General features: G+C 41.5%; 1 protein-coding gene across 1 annotated transcript in view; it reads right to left on the minus strand.

Annotated features, from left to right (window-relative positions):
- The window catches only part of UNC93A (unc-93 homolog A), a 509,693-nt gene that overhangs the window by 35,946 nt on the left and 445,759 nt on the right, over nt 1–27,988 (minus strand). Inside the window, 1 exon segment of the mRNA XM_075338216.1 lies at nt 24,436–24,567. Coding sequence (XP_075194331.1) covers nt 24,436–24,567 — 132 coding nt within the window.

Here is a 27,988-nt window from a genome sequence, read left to right on the forward strand (position 1 = left end):
AATTCTCGCTGAATGTACGGGCAGACTGGTGTGGTTTTTGAGCTTGAGCGCCACCTAGTGCCTGCTGTGCTGAACAGCTTGGAGATTGCTCCACTGCTTATACATTCATACTTGAGCCTGTGCTCCAGATACGGTTATAACACGTATTTATCTTCTTACCCATTTATTGATTGGGTCAGTGTTTGCTCTGCTGTCCAGTTCCCTTCCCATCTTGGGCTTTTTACAGTGTCCACACTTTTTTCCTGTCAATGGTTGGATTATGTATCTAATTTATGGTGTCTGAATATGCACTCAGTATTTATAATATAATGAATTGTTTTTTAGAATTTTGTGATAAATAAAATCAATTATTAAACAGTTTGAGCATTCATTATAATTATACTGTTGCATCTACTTATGGGTCACAAAAACTCCCAAGAGTTCTGTTCTTGGTTTTCAATGTGCATGATGGGAGTGACCCGATGATGAAATAATGAGGTCCAAGTTTTTCCCTTTTCTTGTGATTAGCTCCCTATACACAATATGATGCGCCCACAGCTCCTCTATACACAGTATAATGCCCCCCCCAGCTCCCCTATACACAGTATAATGCCTCCCTACAGCTCCCTTTACACAGTATGATAGGTCCACACCTTCTCTATACAGAGTATAAAGGGCCCACAGTTTCCCTATACACAGTATAATGCACCCACAGCTCCCCTATTTACAGTATGACGCACCCCTCTACACAGTATAATGCCTCCCCGCAGCTCCCCTATACACAGTATAATGCACCCCACAGCTCCCCTATACATCTATACAGAGAAGGACAGTATGATGGGCCCACAGATCTCCTTTACATAGGATGACAGTATGAATGTGATGACATGATTATAATTGAATAAATGTTCATGGGAAACTCTAATACATCCCCTGAAAATGAGCGCATTTTTTTTTTTTAAACAAAAATAATATAAGACCTATATAAGACATTTATTTATTTCCATATATTCGAATCTTTTGTGTATTTACTATTCCATTGCTTATTATACTAATGATTGGAGGCAGCAGAGGGCTCGCCATGACAAGTTAGTATCTGCGTGATCTTCATGGTTAAAAGGGCCACAGCTATAAGACTCCTGATTGGCAGCCAGACTGGTTTGTCAGGCCTCCGCAAAGAGAAAAGTTTTCCCTTTAGACCCCACTAGAGCTTCTCATACTCATACTTTGCACTGACGAGGGGCAATCACCCTGAAATACCGTGTCTGAAAACTGAGGTTAGGATTTATGCCAGATCAGAAGTCTTATGCAAAGGCTTGTTAAAGGCCTCTTTTGACTTTTAGGATTGCTACTTCCAATAGGTGGCATTAGAGTTTGTCTACTTCCTCACTGAAGAGACAATTTAAATATCTTCATGGCTGTAATCCTTAACAAATTGGTGGCAAGTGGTGGGATTATAAAGCATCAGTGATCCGGTTTAAGCAATCATTCCTGTTAGTAAAAACTTGCACTTTGCCTGCGATGATTCTATGCAGTGTTTTGAGGATCAAACTCAGTATTTAATTATACCTGGGACATTACTGTATATGAAGCAGTTACACCCCTTCCCCCTTTTGTTCTTCTGTTCTACAGTATCTTATTTTGCAAAGGACTACCAAGATGACAGCTGTTTATGCTGACAAGCAAAAGGGTAACAATGTTTTGAAATTTTGACTGTTAAGGGTACTTTAGATGCTGCGATATCGTACCCGCCCCCGTCGGTTGTGCGTCACTGGCAAATCGCTGCCCGTGGCGCACAACATCGCTAACACCCGTCATACGGACTTACCTTGCCTGCGACATCGCTCTAGCCGGCGTTCCGCTTCCTTTCCAAGGGGGTGGTTTGTGCAGTGTCACAGCGACGTCACACGGCAGCCGTCCAATAGCAGAGGAGGGGCGGAGATGAGCGGCCGGAACATGTCGCCCACCTCCTTCCTTTCTCATTGCCGGTGGACGCAGGTAAGGAGATGTTCATTGTTCCTGCGGTGTCACACATAGTGATGTGTGCTGCCGCAGGAACGACGAACAACATCATACCTGCAGCAGCAACGATATTTGGAAAAGGAGTGACGTGTCAACAAGCAACGATTTTTCACGTTTTTGCGCTCGTTGATCGTCGCTCCTTGGTGTCACACGCTGCAATGTCGCTAACGGCGCCGGATGTACGTCACTAACGACGTGACCCTGACGATATATCGTTAGCGATAAAGCACCCTTAAGGCTCCATATCTCACCATACACTACAGCTTTGAGCATGATACTACCTTCATTTTATAGACAATGATCTTGGCTATCTCATACATAAAACGGACTTGAAACTAGTTAGCATATGATCAGTTATGCAAATTTTTGTTGTGTCACTGCATTGTTACTGTTTTGCTCCTAAAAATCTAAATTTTAATTTTTATTATTTTATTAGTATTTTGTAAATATACCTTTTGGCTTTCAACACTGCCTGAATCCTTTTGGAGATGTTCTTGATCAGATTCAATCATGTCTCGATTGAAATCTGATCTAAAGTTTCCTCTACATGTTCTCAATGTTAGTGCATACTAATTGACTCACTTGGGTATGTGTTCAGCTTTTTCTTCAACTCTACCCATAAGGGTTTAATTGAGTTGAGGTCTGGGGACTGTAGAGACCAATCCAGCACCTCTACTTCATCATTGAATCATTTTATCGCCAATGTTTACAAAATGTTTCAGTTTGATGTCCTGCTGGAACACTAACAGTCCTTTCATACCAATAGTACTTGAGTATACAAAGTATCTTGTCTTGCAGGATACTCATATATAGCTCAGCATTGAGACCACCATTGATCTTGGTCAAGTATCCAACATCTTTAGCTGTAAAGCAACTCCATATCATCAGACTTCCTCCACCAAACGTGGCAGTTCCTTCAATTTTTTGATCTCTTAGACCCTTTTTTTCTTGTTTATTCCAGACCCATTTGCATTTATCAGAGCCTAGACTATTGACTTTCATCTCATGTCTCCAAATTACCCATTTCCAACATTCTACTTAGTGCAAATGAGGGAGCCATAACGCCTCCTCTGTTCAAGAGTGATCAACTTGCACTTCTGTGCTTGCATACTGACACTGGAAAAGCACAGTAGCATGCTGCAAGTCCCCCTATGTTGCTGTACGTACTATCTGATGCCTGTCTTTAGATGCTACTCTTGCAGCTTCCTTGAAGAGGGGTGATTAAGCAGACAGCATGCCCTGGCACAATGCCCTCTTCTTCTCACTTAAGCTGTTTATTTGCTACACTTCCTCGGGCATCAAGTGGACACAGACAGGCAGGAAATCCATTTCAGAATATGTCCACAGACACCTTGTGTGCACACCTGCACTGACACTTGAGGTGCCAATTCAGCACCACTACTTCATTGTCATTGAACCATTTTTTTTGCCAATCTTGACGTATGCTTTGGGTCATTGTCCTGCTGGAACACCATCTTGTCCTTTTCATACCCATATTAAATCAAGTGTATGAAGTTACTTTAGTTTCTCTTTTTTTCTTTTGTTTCTTCCAGACTCATTTGCATAGATCAAATTTTTGAAAGAACAATGACTTATCTCATCGCTCCAAATCACCCATTTTCAAACTTCTACTATTGAATGTTCTCAGTGAGAGGAACAACATTCAATAATTTTTCAACTGGCTAACACGGTACCAAAACCTTTTCACTTGTAACTAACAATCTTCTACTGTCCCCTTTTGTACTTTCATGCAATCTTGAGCCGACGCTTCTGATTATGATATTGAAGTTAAGGTTTCTTCATCTTCTTTTGGGCTGCCTTTCCAGACTTGTGTAATGTGAATCACACAGTGCTTGCATGGAAGTACCACTATTAAGAAGCATACGAGCTTCCTCCACTGCCACTGATAGCCCTTGTGATGAGCTGACATGTTGACTCTGATATTTGGCTAAACGTCCACTTCTTGGCTTTTGAATGGATGGATGGTCTTCATTTCCTATTCTTACAACTGTAATGGAACTCACATGATGCAGTTTGCCAATTTTCTTGTCAGAGAGAAAGCTATCGATGAGAAAATGATAATGCTGTTTCTTTTTTCTTGGGAAACCTTCATGGCTGCTACTCAATTTGACCTTTCATTTGGGAATCAACCCAATAACACGCTGAGCTATTATGGAATGTAATAACAGGTTGGAGTTTGTAGTATACAGTAAGAAAAATATTTTGCTCTAGTGGATGATCCGTTATGGTACCTGAAAGTCATAAGTAGACCACTGTAGGTTGCAACCCAAGCTGTTTTTTTTTAAATTATTTAAATAAACAATAAAGAAAAAGTTGGTGGCTGGTATTGTCAGGGTGAAAATGGCCTTGGTTATTTGGCCCCTACTAGGCCTGCAAATAGCAGCCTGCAGCCACTAGCATCAAGCCCAGGGGGTTAGTACTGGATAGGCACCCCCATTACTAACCCAGCAAGAAGAGAGTTAAAAAAAACAGGCACACAGGAAAATAATTGGTTTCTTTCAATAAACAGTCCCCCCATACTCCATCATTCACCAATTTATTAATTAAAAATAAATCCTGGAAGTTCCAATGTAATCCATCTTCCATGATGTCCATCGATTCCTATAAAGCGTCGTTCTGAAAACTTTTTCAGAACGACACTCCAGAGTTCCCTGCTAGTAAGTCGCAGCCCAAAATGTATCAAGAGCGTGACATCACCACTCGTAAGAAATTCCGTGCTGACACTGACCAGCAGTAACCTATGGTGCCTCGTTCTCAGAATGTTCTCAAAATGAGGCTGCATTCACTGCCGATCAGCAGCAGACATGTAAATGAATTAATTGATGAATGAGGGAGTGTGGGGGAGTGTTTATTCCCCAATTAGATTACGTCAGAACGTTGAGGATTTTTTTATTAATAAATTGGTGAATGATGGTGTGTGGAGCAGTGTTTATTCAAATTAAGGGTTTTTTTTTCTTTGTCTCTCTAACTCTATACTTTTCATCCATATCTATTACTAATCCCTGAGCTTGATGCCACCTGTGAATTCACAGTTGACATCAACCCCAAAAGTATTACCCTCGTTGACACTGCACCAGGCCAACCCAGAAGAGCTGTGCAAAATGCCAGAAGTGGAGCATCTAAGGGCTGTGCCACTTCTGGAGTGGCTGCAGGCTGCTATTTTTAGGCTGGGAGAGGCCAAATAATCATAACCCTCCCACCCTGATAATACTAGCCTTCAGCTCTCTGCTTTACCTTGGCTGGTTATCAAAAATTAGGCAGAGCCTATGCCTTTTTTTAATTATTTAAATCATTAAAAAAAAAAAGTGGTGTTGGATTTCCTATATTTTTTTCTAACCATGCAAGGTGAAGCTGACAGCTGAGGGTTGCAGCCCGCAGTTGCCTGCTTTACCCATGATAGTTATCAAAAATAGCAGGCAGCCAACGTTTTTGGGGTTTTTTTTATTCCCCATTTACATTTGATTGCAAGGCAATTGACCCACTTTTGCTTCCTTTTTCAGCCCCCAGCCCTTACTACAACAATTTTACAACCCTTTTACAGCACACAAGTTCGGGTCTGCATTAACTTATATAGGGTTCGGCGTCCGGGACCAGAACCAAACTTTTATTTAAAGTCCAGCTGAACCTGGCGGACCTTATCTTCAGGTCCCCTCATATCTAGTAATAGCAACAACTCCTAGTGCCTCCTTACAATTTTTAAGGACATAGTATTAGTTACGGTTTCATACAATTCGGGCTGACCTGACATTGCAGTAGATCGCTATGCTAAACTTGGTGCTGTATTTGTTTAATGATGATGGTTCTGGGGATGTAGTAGTGTTCTGACTATGGTTCTGGTGATGTTTTCATGTACCAATGGTGATGCTGGGGATATTTTCATGCACTGATGGTGTTTCTGATGATGTATTAATTTAGATGTAGCATAGTTTAAATTACACTGGTATGCAAAAATTGCTTTTATGAAAATTGTTTCAAATTAATTTAGAAAGAAAATTTTGACCACTATCAGCACTTCCACGTCAGCAAAATACCTATCTACTTTGAATACGAAGAAAATTTGTTAAAAAATTATCAGCTTTATTTGAATATATTAAAAAAGTCCTTTGACCAGAACAGACATAATACCAACACCGACACATATAGTTTGCAGTAACACATATAAAAGATGACAATAGTCTCAAACCACCTTGTTGAGAATGAATAGAAAGGTTTTGAGTGAATGCCTAACAGCACTTCCACACTAGATTACATCAATATTTAGGGAAGTGGGTGGGGCTATATTCTGGCCTTAGTTTACCCCTCAAGACACTATCCCTGCCTATCAATGGAGCACATCCTTAGTTACGCGATGCCCCCATTCCTCGGCGGCTCACCCTTAAATGTCCCTTCTCTATCCCTTTCAAGATAATTTGGACGTCTCTACATGTGGTGCAGACCACCATTAGGACAGGCACATATAGATTTCACAGATTAATTTGATGAAGACAAGCAAATTCAAAAATTAGGATTTTTTTTAGAACTTATCTCCAAATCTGTCTCCCAAGTGCCTAGAGACCGTCCCACAGATCTTTCATTCAACAAAGTCCATGTGATTTCATTTCATCTTTACAAGATCTCATGATTTCATTTCATCTTTACAGGATCTCATCAATTCTTGCCCATCATATTCTTTATACTGAGTCCTTGTGATTTTATTTCATCTTTTCAGGAACTCATCATATCTCATCTCATCTCGACGCGTTTCACTCCATACAAATGCAAGACGGAGTTCATCAGGAGATTTTTTCATAGAAGCATGATAGCCTTTAGATGTTAGTGCCTCCAGGAATCAGAGCGGTGTGACATCGCTCTGATTCCTGGAGGCACTAACATCTAAAGGCTATCATGCTTCTATGAAAAAATCTCCTGATGAACTCCGTCTTGCATTTGTATGGAGTGAAACGCGTCGAGATGAGATGAGATATGATGAGTTCCTGAAAAGATGAAATAAAATCATGAGATCTTGTAAAGATGAAATGAAATCACATGGACTTTGTTGAATGAAAGATCTGTGGGACGGTCTCTAGGCACTTGGGAGACAGATTTGGAGATAAGTTCTAAAAAAAATCCTAATTTTTGAATTTGCTTGTCTTCATCAAATTAATCTGTGAAATCTATATGTGCCTGTCCTAATGGTGGTCTGCACCACATGTAGAGACGTCCAAATTATCTTGAAAGGGATAGAGAAGGGACATTTAAGGGTGAGCCGCCGAGGAATGGGGGCATCGTGTAACTAAGGATGTGCTCCATTGATAGGCAGGGATAGTGTCTTGAGGGGTAAACTAAGGCCAGAATATAGCCCCACCCACTTCCCTAAATATTGATGTAATCTAGTGTGGAAGTGCTGTTAGGCATTCACTCAAAACCTTTCTATTCATTCTCAACAAGGTGGTTTGAGACTAGTGTCATCTTTTATATGTGTTACTGCAAACTATATGTGTCGGTGTTGGTATTATGTTTGTTCTGGTCAAAGGACTTTAATATATTCAAATAAAGCTGATAATTTTTAAACAAATTTTCTTCGTATTCAAAGTAGATAGGTATTTTGCTGACGTGATATTGATTTGAGATACCTCTAAAAAACTAGTTTTTGCCACTATCAGCACTTCCCAAAGAGTAAACTCGACATGATGATCGGTGTGATCCGATCACAAAATAATAAGTTTTCATGTATTCTTTAGTAAGATATCTAGTAGAGGGGCTACAAGGACACTAAACTTCAGGAAAGCAAATTTTAAACGGTTGAGAGATGATCTTAGTGCAATAAACTGGGATGATGTACTAAGTAATAAAAGTACACAAAGCAAATGGGAGACTTTTATGAGCATCCTGAATAGGGCTTGTGCAGAAAATATACCCTATGGGAACAAACATGCTAGAAATAGGAGGAAACCCCTATGGCTAAATAGAGCTGTAAGGGAAGCAATAAAAGAAAAACAGAAAGCCTTAAAAGAATTAAAGAGGGTAGGTAATGATGAGGCATTATATAATTATAGAAAATTAAATAAAATATGTAAAAAGCAAATTAAGTTAGCCAAGTTTGAGACAGAGAGACTCATTGCAAGAGAAAGTAAAAATAATCCTAAAATATTCTTTAACTACATAAACAGTAAAAAACTGAAAAGCGATAGTGTTGGCCCCCTTAAAAATAGTCTTGGTGAAATGGTGGAAGGGGATGAGGGTAAAGCCAACCTGCTGAATTACTTTTTTTCTACGGTTTTTATACAAGAAAATGCCATGGCAGATGACATGACCAGTGATATACCATAAATTCACCCTTGAATATTACCTGCTTAACCCAGCAGGAAGTACGCCGCCGCCTCGAAATCACTAAGGTTGACAAATCTCCGGGCCCGGATGGCATACACCCCAGAGTACTACAGGAATTGAGTTCTGTGATAGATAGACCATTATTTTTAATCTTCTCAGATTCCTTAATAACAGGGTCGGTACCGCAGGACTGGCGCATAGCAAATGTGGTGCCAATATTCAAAAAGGGGACAAAAACTGAGCCGGGAAATTATAGGCCGGTAAGTTTAACCTCTACGGTTGGTAAAATCCATGAGGGTTTCTTGAGAGATGCTATACTGGAGTATCTCAAGAAAAATAACCTTATGACAGAGTATCAACATGGGTTTATGAGGGATCGATCCTGTCAAACTAATTTGATCAGCTTCTATGAAGAGGTAAGTTCAAGCCTGGACCAGGGAAATGCAGTGGATGTTGTGTATATGGACTTTTCAAAAGCTTTTGATACGGTGCCACACAAAAGGTTGGTACATAAAATGAGAATAATGGGGATAGGGGAAAATATGTGCAACTGGGTTAAAAACTGGCTCAGTGATAGGAAACAAAGGGTTGTTATTAATGGTACGTACTCGGACTGGGTCTCAGTTCATAGTGGGGTGCCACAGGGGTCAGTATTGGGCCCGCTTCTTTTCAACATATTTATAAATGACCTTGTTGGGGGCATGCGGAGTAGAATTTCAATATTTACAGATGATACTAAACTCTGCAGGGTAATCAATACAGAGGAGGATAATTTTATATTACAGGGAGATTTATGTAAATTGGAGGATTGGGCTGAGAAGTGGCAATTGAAGTTTAATGTAGATAAATGTAAGGTCATGCACTTGGGTAGAGGAAATAACATTTATGATTATGTACTTAATTGTAGAACACTGGGTAAAACAGACACAGAAAAAGACTTGGGTGTATGGGTGGATGGTAAACTTCACTTTAGTGGACAGTGTCAGGCAACTGCTGCCAGGGCTAATAAAATAATGGGATGTATTAAAAGAGGTATAAGTGTTCATGAAAAAAATATAGTTCTACCTCTGTACAAGTCACTAGTGCGACCGCACTTAGAATACTGTGTACAATTCTGGTCACCGATATATAAGAAGGACATAGCTGAACTGGAGAGGGTGCAGAGAAGAGCGACCAAGATTATTAGAGGAATGGGTGGGCTGCAATACCAAGACAGGTTATTAAACTTGGGGTTATTTAGTTTGGAAAAACGAAGGCTTAGGGGGGATCTAATCACAATGTATAAATATATGAGGGGACAGTACAGAGACCTTTCCAAAGATCTTTTACACCTAGGCCTGCGACTGGAACACGGGGGCATCCGCTACGTCTTGAGGAAAGAAGGTTTAATCATAATCACAGACGAGGATTCTTTACTGTACGAGCAGTGAGACTATGGAACTCTCTGCCGCATGATGTTGTAATGAGTGATTCACTACTAACATTTAAGCAGAGCCTGGACGCCTTTCTTGAAAAATTTAATATTACCAGTTATGTATATTAGATTTTATGACAGGGTATTGATCCAGGGAACTAGTCTGATTGCCGGATGTGGAGTCAGGAAGGAAATTTTTTCCCCATTGGAACTTGTTTGTCACATTGTTTTTTTTTTGCCTTCCTCTGGATCAACATGTTAGGCTACGGGTTGAACTAGATGGACTTAGGCGGGCTTTGCACACTACGACATCGCAGGTGCGATGTCGGTGGGGTCAAATCGAAAGTGACGCACATCCGGCGTCACTTGCGATGTCGTAGTGTGTAAATCCTAGATGATACGATGAACGAGCGCAAAATCGTCGTCATCGTATCATCGCTGCAGCCTCCGACATTTCCATAATGCCGGGGGAGCGACAGGTACGATGTAGTTCCTCGTTCCTGCGGCCGCACACATCGCTGTGTGGGAAGCCGCAGGAGCGAGGAACTTCACCTTACCTGCCTCCCGGCTGCAATGAGAAGGACGGAGGTGGGCGGGATGTTTACATCCTGCTCATCTCCGCCCCTCCACTTTAATTGGCCGCCTGCCGTGTGACGTCACTGTGACGCCACACGACCCGCCCCCTAAGGAAGGAGGCGGGTCGCCGGCCAGAGGGACGTCGCACGGCAGGTATGTGCGTGTAAAGCTGCCGTAGCGATAATAATCGCTACGGCAGCTTTCACTATATATCGAACGTGCGACGGGGGCGGGACTATCGCTGCAGCATCGGTAACACATTGTTACCGATGTTGCAACGTGCAAAGCCCGCCTTAGAGTCTCCCTTCAACCTTAAAAACTATGATACTATGATACTATGAATGATTTTATTACAAAACATGCATGGATATATTCACAGAGTCATGCACATAAGGGGACTTTTTTTTTTGTTCAAGTCCATTTACTTATTCTTATGTTTTCTTATGCCCTGATTTTAACAAAAAAAACCAAGACAAAACACTTCTATTTTTAACCATCACCTATATATTTTAAACAAAATGTGTGTATAATTACGTACAAGCGATATGAACAAGAAAGCAATTCATTTTCTTGAGAGGCCACATGAAAGACCTTGACTGGTGTGTAGGTATCAACCAATAGGCTGAAATTAATGCTGCTCAAAATTAATACTAACATTAGTGATGAGAGAGCACTAAAATGCTCTGGTGCTTGGTACTCGAATCGAGCAAATCAGGGTGTAGCTAAAATGACAAAGAGGCATTGCAATTTAGCCAGCAAGAGACTTAAGGGTACTTTACATGCTGCGATATTGGTACCGATACCGCTAGCGAGCGTACCCGCCCCCGTCAGTTGTGCATCACGGGCAAATCGCTTCCCGTGGCGCACAACATCGCTAACACCCATCACATGGACTTACCTTCCCTGCGACGTCGCTGTGGCCGGCGATCCGCCTCATTTCTAAGGGGGCGGTTCGTACGGCATCACAGCGACGTCACACGGCAGCCGTCCAATAGCATAGGAGGGGAGAAGATGAGCGGCCGGAACATGCTGCCCACCTCCTTCCTTCCTCATTGCCGGTGGACGCAGGTAAGGAGATGTTCGTCATTCCTGCGGTGTCACACATAGCGATGTGTGGTGCCGCAGGAACGACGAACAACATCATACCTGCAGCAGCAACGATATTTTGAAAAGGAGCGACGTGTCAACGAGCAACGGTTTTTCACGTTTGTCCGCTCGTTGATCATCGCTCCTTGGTGTTACACGCTGCAATGTCGCTAACGTGACCCCGACGATATATCATTAGTGATGTCACAGCGTGTAAAGCACCCTAAAGAGGCGAGACTGATTCAATTGGGGTAAAATTTTAAAAACATTCTGACTCTAAACTGGGAAAACCTATGTACTCATTGTGACGTCTAGCTAAATTTACAACAAGGCATTGCAATACAGCCAGCAGGAGATTTAAAGGAGGGGCTGTGATTGAATTCTAGTATAATTTTAAAAATATTGTGACTCCGAGACTGGCTATTATCTGCCATCTCATTGACAAACTGTTTGTACTGTTTTCCCCTCAGGAGTGTTGTCTCTTGCCCCCCTCTGCAAAGTGGGACAGGAAGGTAAGTCTTGTGGATGAGCATGTTTGTTGTGCACATGTACATATGCAGCTAACAGTGATATTAACAGGGAATAGAATTTAATTCATGTAGCCCGGAAAAGGTCATTCGGTTGTAGGTTGCAGCAGCAAGGAATAGAAGGACAGAAACCTTGTCTGTATGCCTATAATGGTAAACTATCACTTCTCCAGCAGTTAGCCCTACAGTAATAAAGCCTACTCGTAAAGCCTATGAACTAAGTGCAAGGGCTGCCAAGAATTAAAAGGTGGGAATGCAATATTCCCTGGAAGATCCATAGAGTAGGGCCTCAAAATGAATTATTTGACAATTGTTTACATTGTAAAAAGATTTGTACTTTTCCAGTTTAAAAATATTTGGAAACATACATAATCTATCCATGAATGCATGGAAAGAAGCCATCATGGTGTGGACCGTGGAAGAAATGTATGTGCCCAGAAGGAACACTTATTTCCATCACATGATACTCATATGGGACAACGAGAAACAGAACAAGATGTGAAAAAGCAAGAACTTGACTTTTATTAAAGAAAAGCAGTTTGTGGCTATTGAAGACTGTGGATAATAAACATTTTATCACCATTGCTGTAATAAAAATTAAAGAAATAATAAAAAATAATGGAAAGAAGAAGGTTGCACTCATTGTTACAAGTGAAGAGCAAAGGGTCAGAGCAGTTCTGTTGAAGAGTGACTGGCAGCGTGTCTGTGGACTAGCATCTGAAAGAAGCGGACCTACGTCTGCTGGAAGTGCGTGGGTGGGTACTCACTGTCTATGCCAATTTTCTCAGAGTCTCATGTATAGAGAGAGAACTTTAAAAACATGGAGTCTCCTACACTGCTAAAACTTATGCACTTAGTACAAGGCCTAGGAAATATTTAAAGGAGGCATTGCAGTACATCCTGGAAGAGACTTAGAGGAAAGCCTCAGAAAGCATTTCCCTCCCATTTGGAAGGAGTGGAATTTCTAGACTGTTAAAGTATGTGCGAGGGGTGGCAAAATGTAGAAGGAGGCACTCCGATACAAAATGGAAGAGACTTAGAAGGGGGCCTCATTCCCATTTATTAACGAGTGGGACTCCTAGACTGGTGAAACCTATGAACAAAGTGCAAGGCTTATCAAAAATTGAAAGGATGGATGGCAATACACCATGGAATACACAGAGGATGGTCTCAGAAAACATTGTTTCCCCATTTGGAAGAAGTGTGACTTCTAGACTGGGGAAACATATGCGCTATGTTCAAGAGCTTCCAAATATTAATGAAATATACCAAGTCCGTGCTAGAAATAAATAGTTGTACAGATACCTTGTGTGTATGTATGTATGTATGTATGTATGTATGTATGTCTTAATAAACTTTATATATTTTTTGGTTTTGATAATGTTATTAGACCAGAATTAATTCAAATCCATGTTGGAAATAATTAGTTTAGCAGACAGTATGATCACATAATTAACTTAAAATAAATTTTACTAGTTCACAAAAAATCTTGATAGCTATACTGGTTATAATACTTATAGCAATGCAATTAGCATGCTACACCCATGCAACAGGTAAATGCCACTCGAACCTTAGTTGCAAAACCAATGCCTTGGCCAATGGCTATCGTGTGTTTCATCCTATAACAATACTAGGATCAATAAAAGTCTAAATAGTTAGCTTAGTCCAAAAATGTCCACTACAGTAATTAGAATTAGCACATCAGTCGTGTGATGCAAAATTTACAGTGGTAGTCAGCTTTGCTCCTTGTGTACTCCAACCTTAAAACAATCACTGTGGCTTATCTGTTAACCCTAGGTGAGTAATATAAAGATGTTTTTTAAGTTCTACAGAGCAGCCTGGGCTCTTATATACAGCATTCTGGAATGCTGTATATAAGAGCTTACTGATGGTGGACGCAGCTCATAAGGGAAAAACCTGGTGACAGGTTCCCTTTAACAACACATCGTTGTAGCACTTAAGAGGTAGCCGTGTCTGTATAGCGTAAAAAGTCATGGCAAGCTTACCAGAATCAATGCAGGTTGTGCAGTTCTGTGCATCCCTTGCTCTGCCAATACCCTTCTCTGTATTGAAGGTTGCTCTGTAGAACGTAAAAAAAACACCTTTAAAAGACTCACCTAGGGGGCGGGGCTGTCCGGTCCGATGGGTGTTGCTGCTCTCGGTCCGGTGCCCCCTCCATCTACTGCGATTGTTGTCCTCCTGTACAGCCCAGTGTGGATGACGTGTCCTACATCAGCTACACAGAGGCCTCCATTGCACTCCTGTGCATGCACACTTTGATCTGCCCTGCTCAGGGTAGAGCAAAGTACTGTAATACGCAGGAGTGAGGAAATGTCAACGATTGCCCAAATGCTGGCCTTCCAAAATTATAGAGGCAGTGTGCTAGACTAAAAATACAGCTGTCTGTCGCAAAACGCAAGTCAGGCATGGGGGACACAGCGCGAAGTTTTACTCTTGCATCCCTAGGTATGTATGTCTAATTGTTTCTGCATACATGTGTTCATATTCTAAGCACTTATTATGGTGCTTGTTGTGGCTGTTGTGGCTTTCTTGTTTCTTATTAGTTTAGTCTTGCTTGGACTGCAACTCTCTGCACATTCTTTTCCTTAGGACTGATGGCATGTTCTTCAGGTTGCTGCAGGAGTACCCTCTCTTGTGGTATTCTCATTTTCAAGTATTAATGTTTATTTCCATGTCTCTTACTGCAGTTGCATTATATGCATTACATTTAGCTGTATTCCCTTCTTTCTGGAGATTTTTTTCTTGTTTTTTTTATTATTTCACTGTCGCTTTTATGCTTTAATAAAGTAATTGGTTTTATATATCTTAGGTGTTTGTCTTTTAACTGAAGTTCTATGCCTTTAGATTTTTGTTGTACATCTATCTATTGAGGTTCTTTTACCTTTACTATTTTGTGTTTGGACACTGTGTTGATTATCTTGGCTGTGTATCAAAAGTCGAAGGACCCCATGCAGCTTTTTTTAAATCATTTAAATAATTGAAAAAATGCCTCAATTTTGATTCCCAAACAAGATAAAGCGAAAAGCTGGGGGCTGGTATTTTCAGATTGGGGAAGCCCATAGCTACTGGGCCTTCCCTAGCCTAAAAATAGCCTGCAGCTGCCCCAAATTGGCACATAGTTTAGATGTGCCAATTCTAGCGCTTTACCTGGCTCATTCCAATTGCACTGGAGCAGTGGCAATCGGGGTAATATAAGGGATTTGTCATAAAATCATAGCTGTCATCAAGCCCGAGGTTATTAATGGGTAAGGGTTTATGAGACACCCACCATTACTAATTATTTAAGTAAAAAGAAATAAACACAAAAGAGAGAAAAATATTTTATTAAAAAATCACCCTCTTTCTTCAATTTATTAACATCCAAAACACCCCTGCAGGACCGATGTAATCCACAGACACAATGTCCCATGTCAATCCTGGTTCTGCTACATCTGAGGTTGTGGTGCGCCATCCCATTAGAAAACGTGACCAATCACTGAGGGCTGTGGAACACAGTGATGGAGCTGCAGCTGTGAGAGCGGTAAAGTCAGAGAGTTCACCTGAGGTCACAGCTGGCAGTTCCCATGGCACCCCAGCTGTGAACTCAGGGAAACTCCATGAACTCATCAATGACAGAAAAAAATGGCAGAAGAAAAAACACACCAAAAGCGAGATGCAGGAGATACAGGTTTGGTGCAGAATATTTGCATCTCCTGGCAGAAAACTGCATCATCTTCTGAAGGAAAAATGTGTCAAAAAAGCGTCAACACCGCATAGTTTTTTTTTCTGCCAGGAGATGCAAATTTGGCGCCGATTTCTGTATCAAAACTGCATCTCCTTGCAAAAAAAACGCTGCAATGGGGTTTTGATGCGTTTTTCCGCCAGGAGATGTAGATTTGGTGCAGAAATTTGTTGCAGAAATCTGCACCAAATCTGCATCTCCTGGCAGAAAAACACACCAAAAACATGATGCGGTTTTGTTGTGTTTTTTGACGCGTTTTGGTGCAGAAATTTTTACAGCCAAATACTAAACATGCACACATAGCCCAAGCCGGTAATTCATAGAGTTCACCAGAAGTCACAGATGGGGTACCATGGGAACCAACAGCTATGGCCTCAGGTGAACTCACTGATGTCACCACTCTCACAGCTACAACTCCGTCAGTGTGTCCCTGATGCCGCAGTGGCCTGTCACGTTTTCTAATGTGACTGCACTGCGACCTTAGATGTAGCAGAGTTTGAATCATCACGGGATGTCGTGGTTTGGATTACATCGGACCTGCAGGAGTGTTTTAGGGTTTAATTAATTGGCAAAAGAGGGGTTTTTTTTTTAAAGTATTTTCCTCTGTTTTGTGTTTATTTCTTATTACTTACTCGATTATTAGTGGGGGAGTCTCATAGACCCCAACCATTTACTAACCTCGGTTTGATGACAGCTGTGATTTTTTTTTGACAAATCAGAGCTGTCATAAACCTCTTATATAACCACAATTATCACCGCTCCAGGGCAGTTGGGATGAGCCAGGTAAAACACAAGGATTGGCGCATCTAATGGATATGCCAATTCTGGGGTGGCTGCAGACTACTATTTTTAGGCAGGAGAGCGTCTAATAACCATTAGCCTCCTCAACCTTAGAATACCAACCCCCCAGCTGTCCACTTGATGTTGTATGGTTATCAAAATTGGAGGGACATTCAGACTGTTTTTTAAAATTATTTATTTTGATACACAGCCATATAAAGTGCACGGCTGGGTGCTGCAGCCTCCAGCTGTATGCTTTATGTGTACTGGGTATCAAATACGGGGGACTCTATGCCATTTTTTCCAATTATTTATTTATTTTTACACTCCATTTCTGGGACCGCTAATATGAGGGCAACCAATCACAAATCCCGTCAGTCTGACTGCAACCAATCAGAGACACTGTCAGAGAGGGTAGAGAGGGTAGACAGAGAAGCAGTGAATTTTAATAAGCTTTAATGAATGGATCCGGAAGCAGTGTAACAGCCACGCAGAAACTCTAAGTATAATTGTTTTAATCCCCATGTTGCAGGCTCTTAGCCATTACTAACTCCATTTTATAGCACTTAAGTTTGGGTCCTTTAGACTTATATGGGGTCACAGTCAAGTTCAGTTTAAGTCAGATAACAAACCGGACTTTAAAAAAACAACGAATGTGGTAACGAATGTTATGTTTTCAAAATTTTGTGTTTGTTGCTTACGGCAACAGTGTTCTACGCATGCGGGAAAACAAAATGGCAGATGCTAATGCGATATTTACAGCAACTGAGAGCAGAGGAGTGATAAAATTCTTGTTTCTGCAAGGAAAGGTCACGAAGGATATTCATGGTGATAGGTCACAGACATTGGGGGATCAATGCCCTTCATATTCCACAGTTAAAGAACTGGGTTGCGAAATTTAAAACGGGCCACTTCAGCTCCAATGATGAGGAATGTCATGGACGACCAAGAGTGGTTGTTGTTCCGGAGATCGTCGATGCTTAGTACAACCTCATACTGGACAATCGACGAATTGCAGCTAAAGCAATAGCAGACATCATGGGAATTTCCCGTGAACGTATTTGTGTCATTATCCATGAACATTTGGACATGAGGAAGCTATCTGCACAGTGGGTCTCCAAATGTTTGACAACAGATCAGAGAAGCATGCGAGTGAAAACTTCCCATTCCATTTGTCAGCATATCCGGACTGATAAGAACTTCCTGGATCGACTTGTCACTATGGATGAGATCTGGATTTATTTGTATGACCCTGAAAACAAGGAGCAGTCAAAAGAGTGGAGGCACAGTGGTTCTCCTCATCCAAAGAAGTTCAGGGTGCAGAAATCAGCCACTAAAGTGATGGCGTCTGTTTCTGGGATAAGGAGGGCATGCTGCTAGTGGACTACCTTCAAAAGGGTTTCACCATCAATGCAAGGTATAACATTGAACTTTTGGCTCAATTGAAGGCAGCTCTGAAGGCCAAAAGGCGCGACAAGCTGTCCAAAGGAATCTTAGAAATCTTATTTCTGCAAGACAACACCTCCGCTCACAAGCGACCATGGCAAAACTGGCAGAGCTGGGCTTCCAGCTGATTGACCACCCACCTTATTCACCAGATCTAGCTCCCTCCAACTATTATCTGTTTCCAAATCTGAAGAAACACCTCAAGGGTACCAAATTTCACTCTATTTCTGATGCCATGGCTGCTACGGATGCATGGTTTGAGGCACAACCGAAATCCTTCTTTTTGCTAGGCTAACACAACTTGGAATACCGATGTAAGAAGTGAGTTGACATCAGTGGAGAGTATGTGGAACAAAAGTTTCAGCATCCTATCTCGTTTCTTTCTGGGTAAAGACAAAGACTTATCAGCAGCCCATCTGATCTGCCATCTGCTGTGGGTTTGCCCATCTCTACTAAAGAACCCATACACCATGGACAGCTATCGAATCATTTAGGCTACTTTCACACATCAGTTTTTTGCAATCAGGCACAATCCAGTTAATGCCTGATGCAACGGATCCGTGTCAGAGTGTGTAAAAACTGATGCGATGGATCCGGTAAAAAACGGATCCTTTTTTTTTTCTTAAACCTGATAGAGAGGGAGAGACCCAGTCATCACCGCACACGCAGGCACTCGTGCACGCATCATCACCGCACATATCCCGGCACTCCCGCACGCATCATCACCGCACATATTCCGGCACTCCTGCACGCATCATCACCGCACATATCCTGGCACTCCCGCACGCATCATCACCGCACATATCCCGGCACTCCCACACACATCATCACTGCACACACCCCGACACTCCCGCACGCATCATCACTGTACATACACCGGCAGTCCCGCACGCATCATCCCCGCACACACCCCGACACTCCCGCACGCACCATCACTGCACATACACCGGCACTCCCGCACGCACCATCACCGCACACCCCGACACTACCTCAGTGACGTCACCGCTGACTGACAGCACGACTCCCTCAGTTGCTGCGTGAAGCCGATAGAGAGCGGCGGTGTTCCACGGCCGCTCCTCTCAGCTTCATGTAGCAAAGCTGAAAGTATTGCGGGACCTCTGTGGATTACGTCGGACCAGGAGGGGTATTTGGGGATTTTAATAAAATGGTGAAAGAGGGTGTTTTTTGTCCTTTATTCCAAATAAAGTATTTTTTTGGGTGTATGTGTTTATTTACTTTCACTTACAGGTTAATCATTGGGGGTGTCTCATAGACGCCTCCCATGATTAACCCCTTATTACCCCGATTGCCACCGCACCAGGGCAATTCGGGAAGAGCCGGGTAGAGTTCCGGGACTGTCGCATCTAATGCATGCGGCAATTCTGGGTGGCTGCTGGCTGATATTGTTAGGCTGGGGGGATCCCCATAACGTGGAGCTCCCCATCCTGAGAATACCAGCCTTCAGCTGTGTGGCTTTACCCTGGCTGGGATCAAAATTGGGGGGGACCGCACGCCGTTTTTTTTTAATTATTTATTTTACTGCAAGATATAGACACGCCCACTGGTGGCTGTGATTGGTTGCAGTGAGACAGCCGTCACTCAGCGTGGGGGCGTGTCTGACTGCAACCAATCATAGGGGAAAGCAGGGAATACGAGATTGAATAATGAGCGGCCGGCAGTTTTAAATCAGGAGAAGCTCGCATGACACTCGGCTCACGCTGGCAGCACAGCAGGAGCCGAGTGTCATGCTAGTGTGCTTGCATCTGCGGTCCGACCGTGTGAGCGGGCAACAGCTGCGGGGGGCAGGCCAACTCTCAGGAGGGGCAGGCTGGCACGGAGGAGGGGAAGGGGGGATTTATCTCCCTCTCTCCTCCGTAGCCGACTATTGCGACTCTCGCTCTGTATGCATGGTACATCGGTGTACCGTGAGTGCAGTGCGATTTTTCTCTCGCCCCATTCACTTGAATGGGTGCGAGAGAAAAGAGTCTCGCATTACAGTTGCAGCATGCTGCGATTGTTTTCTCGGTCCGATTAGGACTGAGAAAATAATCGCTCATGTGTGCTGACACACAGTCTAGAATTGGTGTGTGTGGAGTGGAATGCGATGTTTTATAGCACTCCACTTGCACCGATTTTCTTAGACCAGAGAATCACTTCTGGGCATGCTCAGAAGTAAAAACCGAATATGGTACATGATTCCGGCGTTTGATGCATGCCACCGGATTCGGCGTGCGTAGACTTTCATTATGCACCATGCCGCACAGCGCCGCATGAGACAAAAAACATTGCATGAAACGTTCCATGCGGCCAACGCATTCATTAATTAAGCTGCATCCGGAAAAAGCCGGATGCAACGCAAGGTCATCAGGCACAATCCGGCGACAATACAAATCAATGGGGATAAAACGGATGCGGTACGGGATCCGTTGTAACCGGTTTTTTCCAGATTGTGCCTGATGATAAAAACCTGATGTGTGAAAGTAGCCTTAAGGTGGCTTTACACACTGCAACATCGCAAACGACATCGCTGTAACGTCACCGGTTTTGTGACGTAATAGCGACCTCCCCAGCGACATTGCAGTGTGTGAAACTCATCAGCGACCTGGCCCCTGCTGTGAAGTTGCTGATCGCTACAAATTGTTCAGGACCATTCTTTGGTCCTTTGTTTCCTGCTGTGCAGCATGATCGCTAGAAAGTCTCAGTGTGTAAAGGGGACTTCAATGTGCAGGCAGCAGGAGCCGGCTTCTGCGGACACTGGTAACCATGGTAAACATCGGGTAACCAAGAAGCCCTGTCCTTGGTTACCCGATATTTACCTTCGTTACCAGCCTCCACCGCTCTCACTGTCAGTGCCGGCTCCTGCTCCTTGCACGTGTAGCAGAGTACAAATCGGGTAATTAACCCCATGTGTGCTGTAACTAGGAGAGCAGGGAGCCAGCGCTAAGCAGTGTGCGCTGCTCCCTGCTCTCTGCACGTGTAGCTACAGCACACATCGGGTAATTAACCCGATGTGTACTGTAGCTAGGAGAGCAGGGAGCCAGCACTAAGCAGTGTGCGCTGCTCCCTGCTCTTTGCACTGTAGCTGCGTGCGCTGGTAACCAAGGTAAATATCAGGTTGGTTACCCGATATTTACCTTAGTTACCAAGCGCAGCATTGCTTCAGTGCGTCGCTGCTGGCTGGGGGCTGGTCACTGGTTGCTGGTGACAGCTCACCAGCAACCCGTGTAGCGATGCTCCAGCGATCCCTGCCAGGTCAGGTTGCTGGTGGGATCGCTGGAGCGTCTGACTGTGTGACCTCTCACCAGCAACCTCCTAGCAACTTACCAGCGATCCCTATCAGGTTGTATCGTTGTTGGGATCGCTGGTAAGTTGTTTAGTGTGACGGTACCTTTAGCCTGCTGTTATCTTGCCTGTCTTTCTAATACAAAGAAGCACTCGCTGCATCGATCACTCCTATGACAAAGCCACTGTCAGACATCTCTGCCTGAGGATTATCACTTAGAAAACAAAAGAATTTGGAACCTGTAGTCTGACATGTTGGATCCTTATCTCCAAAGAAAATCATCTGTTAGGGTCACTCACACAGACGGTTTGCTGAACCTGTTGATGTTTCTGGGTTTGGCCAACTTCAGTCTAGTATTTACGGCTTTAACTACTATCTAAAGGGTATGGCACTTTTGGATATTCAGGACACTCTGGTGTCTTTTTTTTTTTTTTTTTTAATTATTATTATCCTGAATCAACATTTTTTGCTTCTACATCTTTTGACAGCCATTTTACAATTTAAATTTCATTGAGTAAACTAGTTCTCTCAAAATTGAATATAATGAAAGGGTAAATATTCCTAAGCTATACATTTATTCATGCCTCTATAGACTATACTAAACTCCAATAACAAAATGGAATGGCGATTACTCTAATGTAACTCATTTAAACATATTGGATTATAGTTCAAACACACATATCTAGAAATGAGGCAACAAATTTGTCACAGGTTGTACTTGACTCCCTTACAGGGATATGGAATTGGAATATACACAACAAATAACTGTTTTAAATGCCAAACAACTAATGCAAATCTTTTTTAGTCAATAATTCAATAAATTTACAATTACACATTTTACTAATTTTGTAATACAGGATCCACTATGAGCTACCGTATGTTTGGATATACGAACCATAAAACTTACCAGCATAGGAAGAGGGTGAGTAACTTGTTACATTTTGTGGCGGTTGCAGGAGTGAAATGCATTTTGCACACCTGGTTACATGAACAACAACCACCTTTCAAATTATTTATGGAAAAATGTAATATCTGTTAAAGATGGACTAGGTAGAACCATTCTTACACAAGGAACAAAAGGTTAGTTTTTTGAAACTTGGAAATCTTTTATTAAAATCTTTTATTACTCACCATTCTACCTATGTATAAAATTAGATTAAAAAAAGGGTTTCAGCTCACCAGAGTGGTCTCAAGAAAGAATTGTAACAGCGGATACTCCCCTATGATAATGGTCTTGTGAAGGTAAACTGGTGGACATGGGGTGTTTAAATCTAACTACATCCTGGCTAATAGAGATAAAAATGCCCTACATCCAACTTGTTTCTTATCTGTGAACAGATACAGTTATATGAAAACAATAATTGATGAACCTACTAAATTGGTTTGGATAGGGGCCTCCTCTAAGGACCTAAAATGTTTTATAGATTATTAAACATTACATTATTAAGAAATATTGTGGAGGTCTGTCAGGGAGAGAGAGGAATATTGTTCTTTTCTTATTTACTTTTGTACTTGTAATCTTTTCTGAGATTTTACTTGTTTGAAAACAATTTAAATAAAAACAAATTTAAGAAAAAAACAAAAAAAAAACAAAAACTAGTGAGCAGCTTCCAAGCAAAAGCAACCCAAAAAATGATCAGGTCAATTCTTTTAACCGCTTCTCATCTGTGAATCGGTTAAAAGAAGCTCACAAGACATATGAACAGCAACTCATTTTTACACAGCAGTGCATATGTTAATTTTTTTAACGTGAACCTGTCACCAGATTTGGCCTCCATAAGTTGCGTCCACCATCATCAGTGAATTCTTATATACAGTATTCTAGAATGCTGTACATAGGAGCTCAGGCCACGCTGTATAACGTAAAAAAACACTTTTATAATACTCACATAGGAGGTGGATTGGTTCGATGATTGTCTCTGCTCTCCAGTCTGAGGCCTCCTCCATCTTCTGTGATATCCGTCCTCCTACCGTGCCCCGTTTATGACACGTCCGGCATCATTCACAGTGAGGCCTCTATTGCACTCCTGCGTAGGTGCACTTTGATCTGCCTGGCTGAAAGCAGATCAAAGTGCTGTAGAGCACATGCACGGGCAGTCTGTGACCTTTTCTCGCGCCTGCACATTAAAGTACTTTGCTCTGCCCTCAGAAGAGCAGATTAATGTGCTCATGCATAAGAGCGCAATTATGCACAGGACTGGGGTGGAGGACAGAGATCGCAGAAGATGGAGGAGGTGCCGGACCTGAGAGCAGCGAAACCCATCCGACCGATCCGCCCCATAGGTGAGTAATATAAAAGTGTTTTTTACGTTATACAGTGCGGCCTGTGCACTTATATACAATATTTTAGAACGCTGTATATAACAGCTTACTGGTGGTGGCCATGGTTTTTTGGGGCCAAATCTGATAACAGGTTCCCTTTTAGTATTTATTAAAACTTTGTCATATGGGTAAAGAACAGACCTGTCCAAAATAGAGGTCATGTGCACATAACCTTAAGGCTCGCTCACACAAGCGTATAACATGGCTGAGTGCTATCCGCTGTTTTGTCGGATAGCACTCAGCCCAATCAGATACTATAGGACACTGCTGTGCAGCACTTTTTTTCTCATACCAATTTGGCATGGGGAAAAAAAATCCCTGGGTGCTTCAATTAGCAGCATATATCAGACGGTGCGCACTCATTCAAATCAAAAGGTGCATGCACAACATTGAACTGTACTAGGATGTCATCTGAGGGCAATACAATATACACCGTTACAGACAATAGAGAGGATGAAGAATTTAAGTTCTCCATCTTCCTCAATCATTGTTTTATCAGCAGAGGATTATCACTAGGGGACTAGTAATTCTGCTGCCATATAGTATTCATGAGCTTTGCATAACCCAGCTCCAACCACTGATTGGCAGCTTTCTATCTATGCACAGTGTACATGCAAAGCGAGTACATCAGTGGTATCAGCGGAGTTTTATAGAGCTCAACAATCAGAGAACGGGTAAATTTATAAGAGATAGTACAATGCTTTTATCAAAACTGCACTAAGTAGCCAAGTAGGTGACACATTGCTGCTCAGAGTCCTGGACCTGATATAATACTGCTCTCAAATAGAGTAGGAAAGCCATGGTGACCAATTCTCTTTTAAAAAAATCACTGTAAAATTAGCATGAAGTATGAAAAAAAAGAAAACAACTATCTCATCTCTTTACATTGTTTTTGGCAGTTGCTATTGGCAAGCCAATTTATACTTACAGCTTAGTAGTGTCTGCCACACTGCATCTGCAATCCCCCATAATCCAGACATTACAAAAAACACTGTAAAGTTACCAGTTGCTGGTTTCCATATCAAGAAGCCAATGATGCATCCAATATTAATAGCTGCTCCTATAAAAAAATGGACACATTTGTTGTATACTCTAAAATAATCTAAAATGGGACATATAGTAGAGAAGTGCAGTAATTTCAAATGCATCCTGTCGTTTTAATTGTCATTTAAACATTCAATAGTACCCATGAAAATAAGCAACTTTGTAATATATTTTATCAGACAAATCTGCTTTTGTCTCTGCCAGAACTGATCAGTCATTATCAAAATTCTCAATTCTGAGGTAAAATCTGTTTTAATTACTGAGATAGGAGATGGAGGGTTTTACTGATTATATTCTATGACTGGAGGGGGGAGGAGCTATAGGCACAGCTCCGCCCCTCCTCCCTCTTCTATCTACATAGAATCTTATCAGTAAGAGCTGCCATTTCCTCTCAGTAATGGGAAAGTCTTCACTGAATACAGATTTTACCTCAGAATTGAGAATTTTGATAATGACTGATCAATTCTGGCAGAGAAAGAAGCACGTTCGATAAGATATATTACAAAGTGGATTATTTTCATATGTACTATGATTTATGAATAATATTAAAATGTCAGTTATGCTATAACACCTTCACCCCCGGGCACTAAAACACCTTCCTGACCGGGCCATTTTTTACAATTCTGACCAGTGTCACTTTGAATGGTTATAACTCTAGAACGCTTCAATGGTTCCTGGGGATTCTGACATTGATTTTCGTGACATGTTGTACTTCATTTTGTGCTTATTTGTGAAAATATTGGAAATTTGGCAAAAAGTGTGCAATGTTCAAACGCTGACATTTTATGCCCATAAATCTGAGAGTTATGTCACACAAAATAGCTACTAAATAACATTTACCACATGACTACTTTACATCAGCACAACTTTTGAAACATCATTTTTTTTCGTTAGGAAGTTAGAAGGGTTCAAAGTTTATCAGTAATTTCTCCAACAAAATCATTTTTTTTTAGGGACCACATCGTATTTGAAGTGACTTTGAGAGGCCTAGGTGCCAGAAAATACCCAAAAGTGACACCATTCAAAAAACTGCACCCCTCACACTGCTAAAAACCACATCCAAGAAGTTTATTAACCCTTTAGGTGTTTCATAGTAACCAAAGCAATGTGGGAAGAACAGTTGAAAATTTTACTTTTTTACACAAAAATGTTACTTTAACCATACAATTTTTAATTTTCACAAAAGTATCAGGAAAAATGCATCAAAATTTGTTGTTCGATTTCTCCTAAGTACGCTGATGCCTCAAATGTGGTGGAAATGAATTGTTTGGATGTATGGCAGGGCTAGGAAGGGAAAGTTCAAATTTTTTAAAACAAAATTAGCTGGAATCTTTAGCATACACCATGTCGCATTTGGAAACCCCCTGAGGAGCTTAAACAATTGAGCTTTCCCATAAGTGACCACATTTTGGAAACTAGATGTAAAATTGTTGCTTCAGCCAGATAGCTTTTTTTCACAAGGTTATTAGGAAAAAATGAACCATAAAATTTATTGTGCAATTTCTCCTGAGTACGCTGATACCTCATATTTGTTGGAAATCAATTATTTAGGTGCATGGCAGGGCTTGGAAGGGAAGAATCCCCATTTGATTGCAAAATTGGCTGGAATCATTAGTAGAAGCCATGTTGCATTTGGAGAGCCCCTGATATGCCTAAACAATGGAGCTCCCACACAAGTGATCGCATTTTGAAAACTAGACTCCTCAAGGAATTTATCTAGATGTTGGGTGAGCTCTTTGAACTCCCGGAAGCTTCACAGACGTTTATAATGTTGAGCCATGAAGATATGTTTTGGAGTTTTTTTTACACAAAATTGTTACTTCAACCAGGTAGCTTTTTTTTTTTTTAACAAAAGGTATCAGGAAAAAATGCACCATAAATTTTATTGTGCAATTTTTCCAGAGTACACTGATACATCATATGTGGTGGAAATCAACTGTTTAGGCACATGGCAAGGCTCAGAAGGCAAGGAGCGTCACTTGACTTTTCAAACGTATGGACACTGATCAGTGATTTGCATCATTGATCAGTGCTTGGCAGGATGCATGCACGGATGAGGTGCAAAAAGCGATCGTGTATACCACAAAACGAAAAAAAGTCCTGCCAAAAATTGAGTACGGACGCTGATCAGTGATGTGCATCACTAATCGGCACTTTGCAGGACTCACACACGAATGAGGTACAAAAAGCAACGGGGCATTTTTTTAGCTGAAAAAAGTGTGATTGCTGTGATTGGTGGTTCAGATTTGAACAGCCAATCACAGCGATCATGGATAGGGGGTGGCGTTGCCACCATCCTTGGGGTAAAGCAAAGGTCCCTTGCTGTAATAAACAGCAGGGGGAATCCTTTCAAAGCTGTTGCTATGGCCATGGCAATCAAATGAATTTTAGGACATACAGTTACATCTCTGGTCGTTATGTCACGTAAAAATAGGATGTAACGGTACATCCCGCGGTTGTGAAGGGGTTACCTATGAGTTTTAACTCCTTTACGACTCGGTGATTCTTCGATATTTTTTTTCTCCCTTTCTGCCAAGAGCCATAACTTTTTAATTTTTCCATAAATATATAGACATATGAGGGCTTGTTTTTTTGCAAAACGAGTTGTACTTTTGAATGACACCATTTATTGTGCCACATATTATACTGAAAATGGGAAAAAAATCCAAGTGTGTTAACATTGCAAAAAAAGTGCAATTCCACAATGGTTTTTTTTGTTTTTTTTTTCTTCCATGTTCACTACATGGTAAAACTGACCTGGCATTATGATTTCCCAAGTCGGTACAAATTTGTAGATACCAAACATGTATAGTTTTTTTTTTAACTGGTGAAATTTATCCCCCCAAAAATTGTGCTTTTGGTGCCATTTTCTGAGACCCTTAAAATTCTAATTTTTCAGTGTCTGGGGCTCAGTGACAGCTTATTTTTTGCACCCTGAGCTGACGTTTGTGATTATACAATTTATTGTTGAAGTAATATTTTAATCACCTTTTATAGCACTTTTGCGGTGACCAAAACAAATATTAATTCTAGTGTTTAGATTTTTTTCTCATTACGCCATTTACGGATCAGATTAATTTATTTTATACAGTGCCTACAAGTAGTATTCAACCCCCTGCAGATTTAGCAGGTTTACACATTCGGAATTAACTTGGCATTGTGACATTTGGACTGTAGATCAGCCTGGAAGTGTGAAATGCACTGCAGCAAAAAAGAATGTTATTTCTTTTTTTATTTTTTTTTTTAAATTGTGAAAAGTTTATTCAGAGGGTCATTTATTATTCAACCCCTCAAACCACAAGAATTCTGTTTGGTTCCCCTAAAGTATTAAGAAGTATTTCAGGCACAAAGAACAATGAGCTTCACATGTTTGGATTAATTATCTCTTTCCAGCCTTTTCTGACTAATTAAGACCCTCCCCAAACTTGTGAACAGCA

This window comes from Anomaloglossus baeobatrachus, chromosome 3, assembly GCF_048569485.1.
Source record: "Anomaloglossus baeobatrachus isolate aAnoBae1 chromosome 3, aAnoBae1.hap1, whole genome shotgun sequence".
NCBI classification, from domain to species: Eukaryota; Metazoa; Chordata; class Amphibia; order Anura; family Aromobatidae; genus Anomaloglossus; species Anomaloglossus baeobatrachus.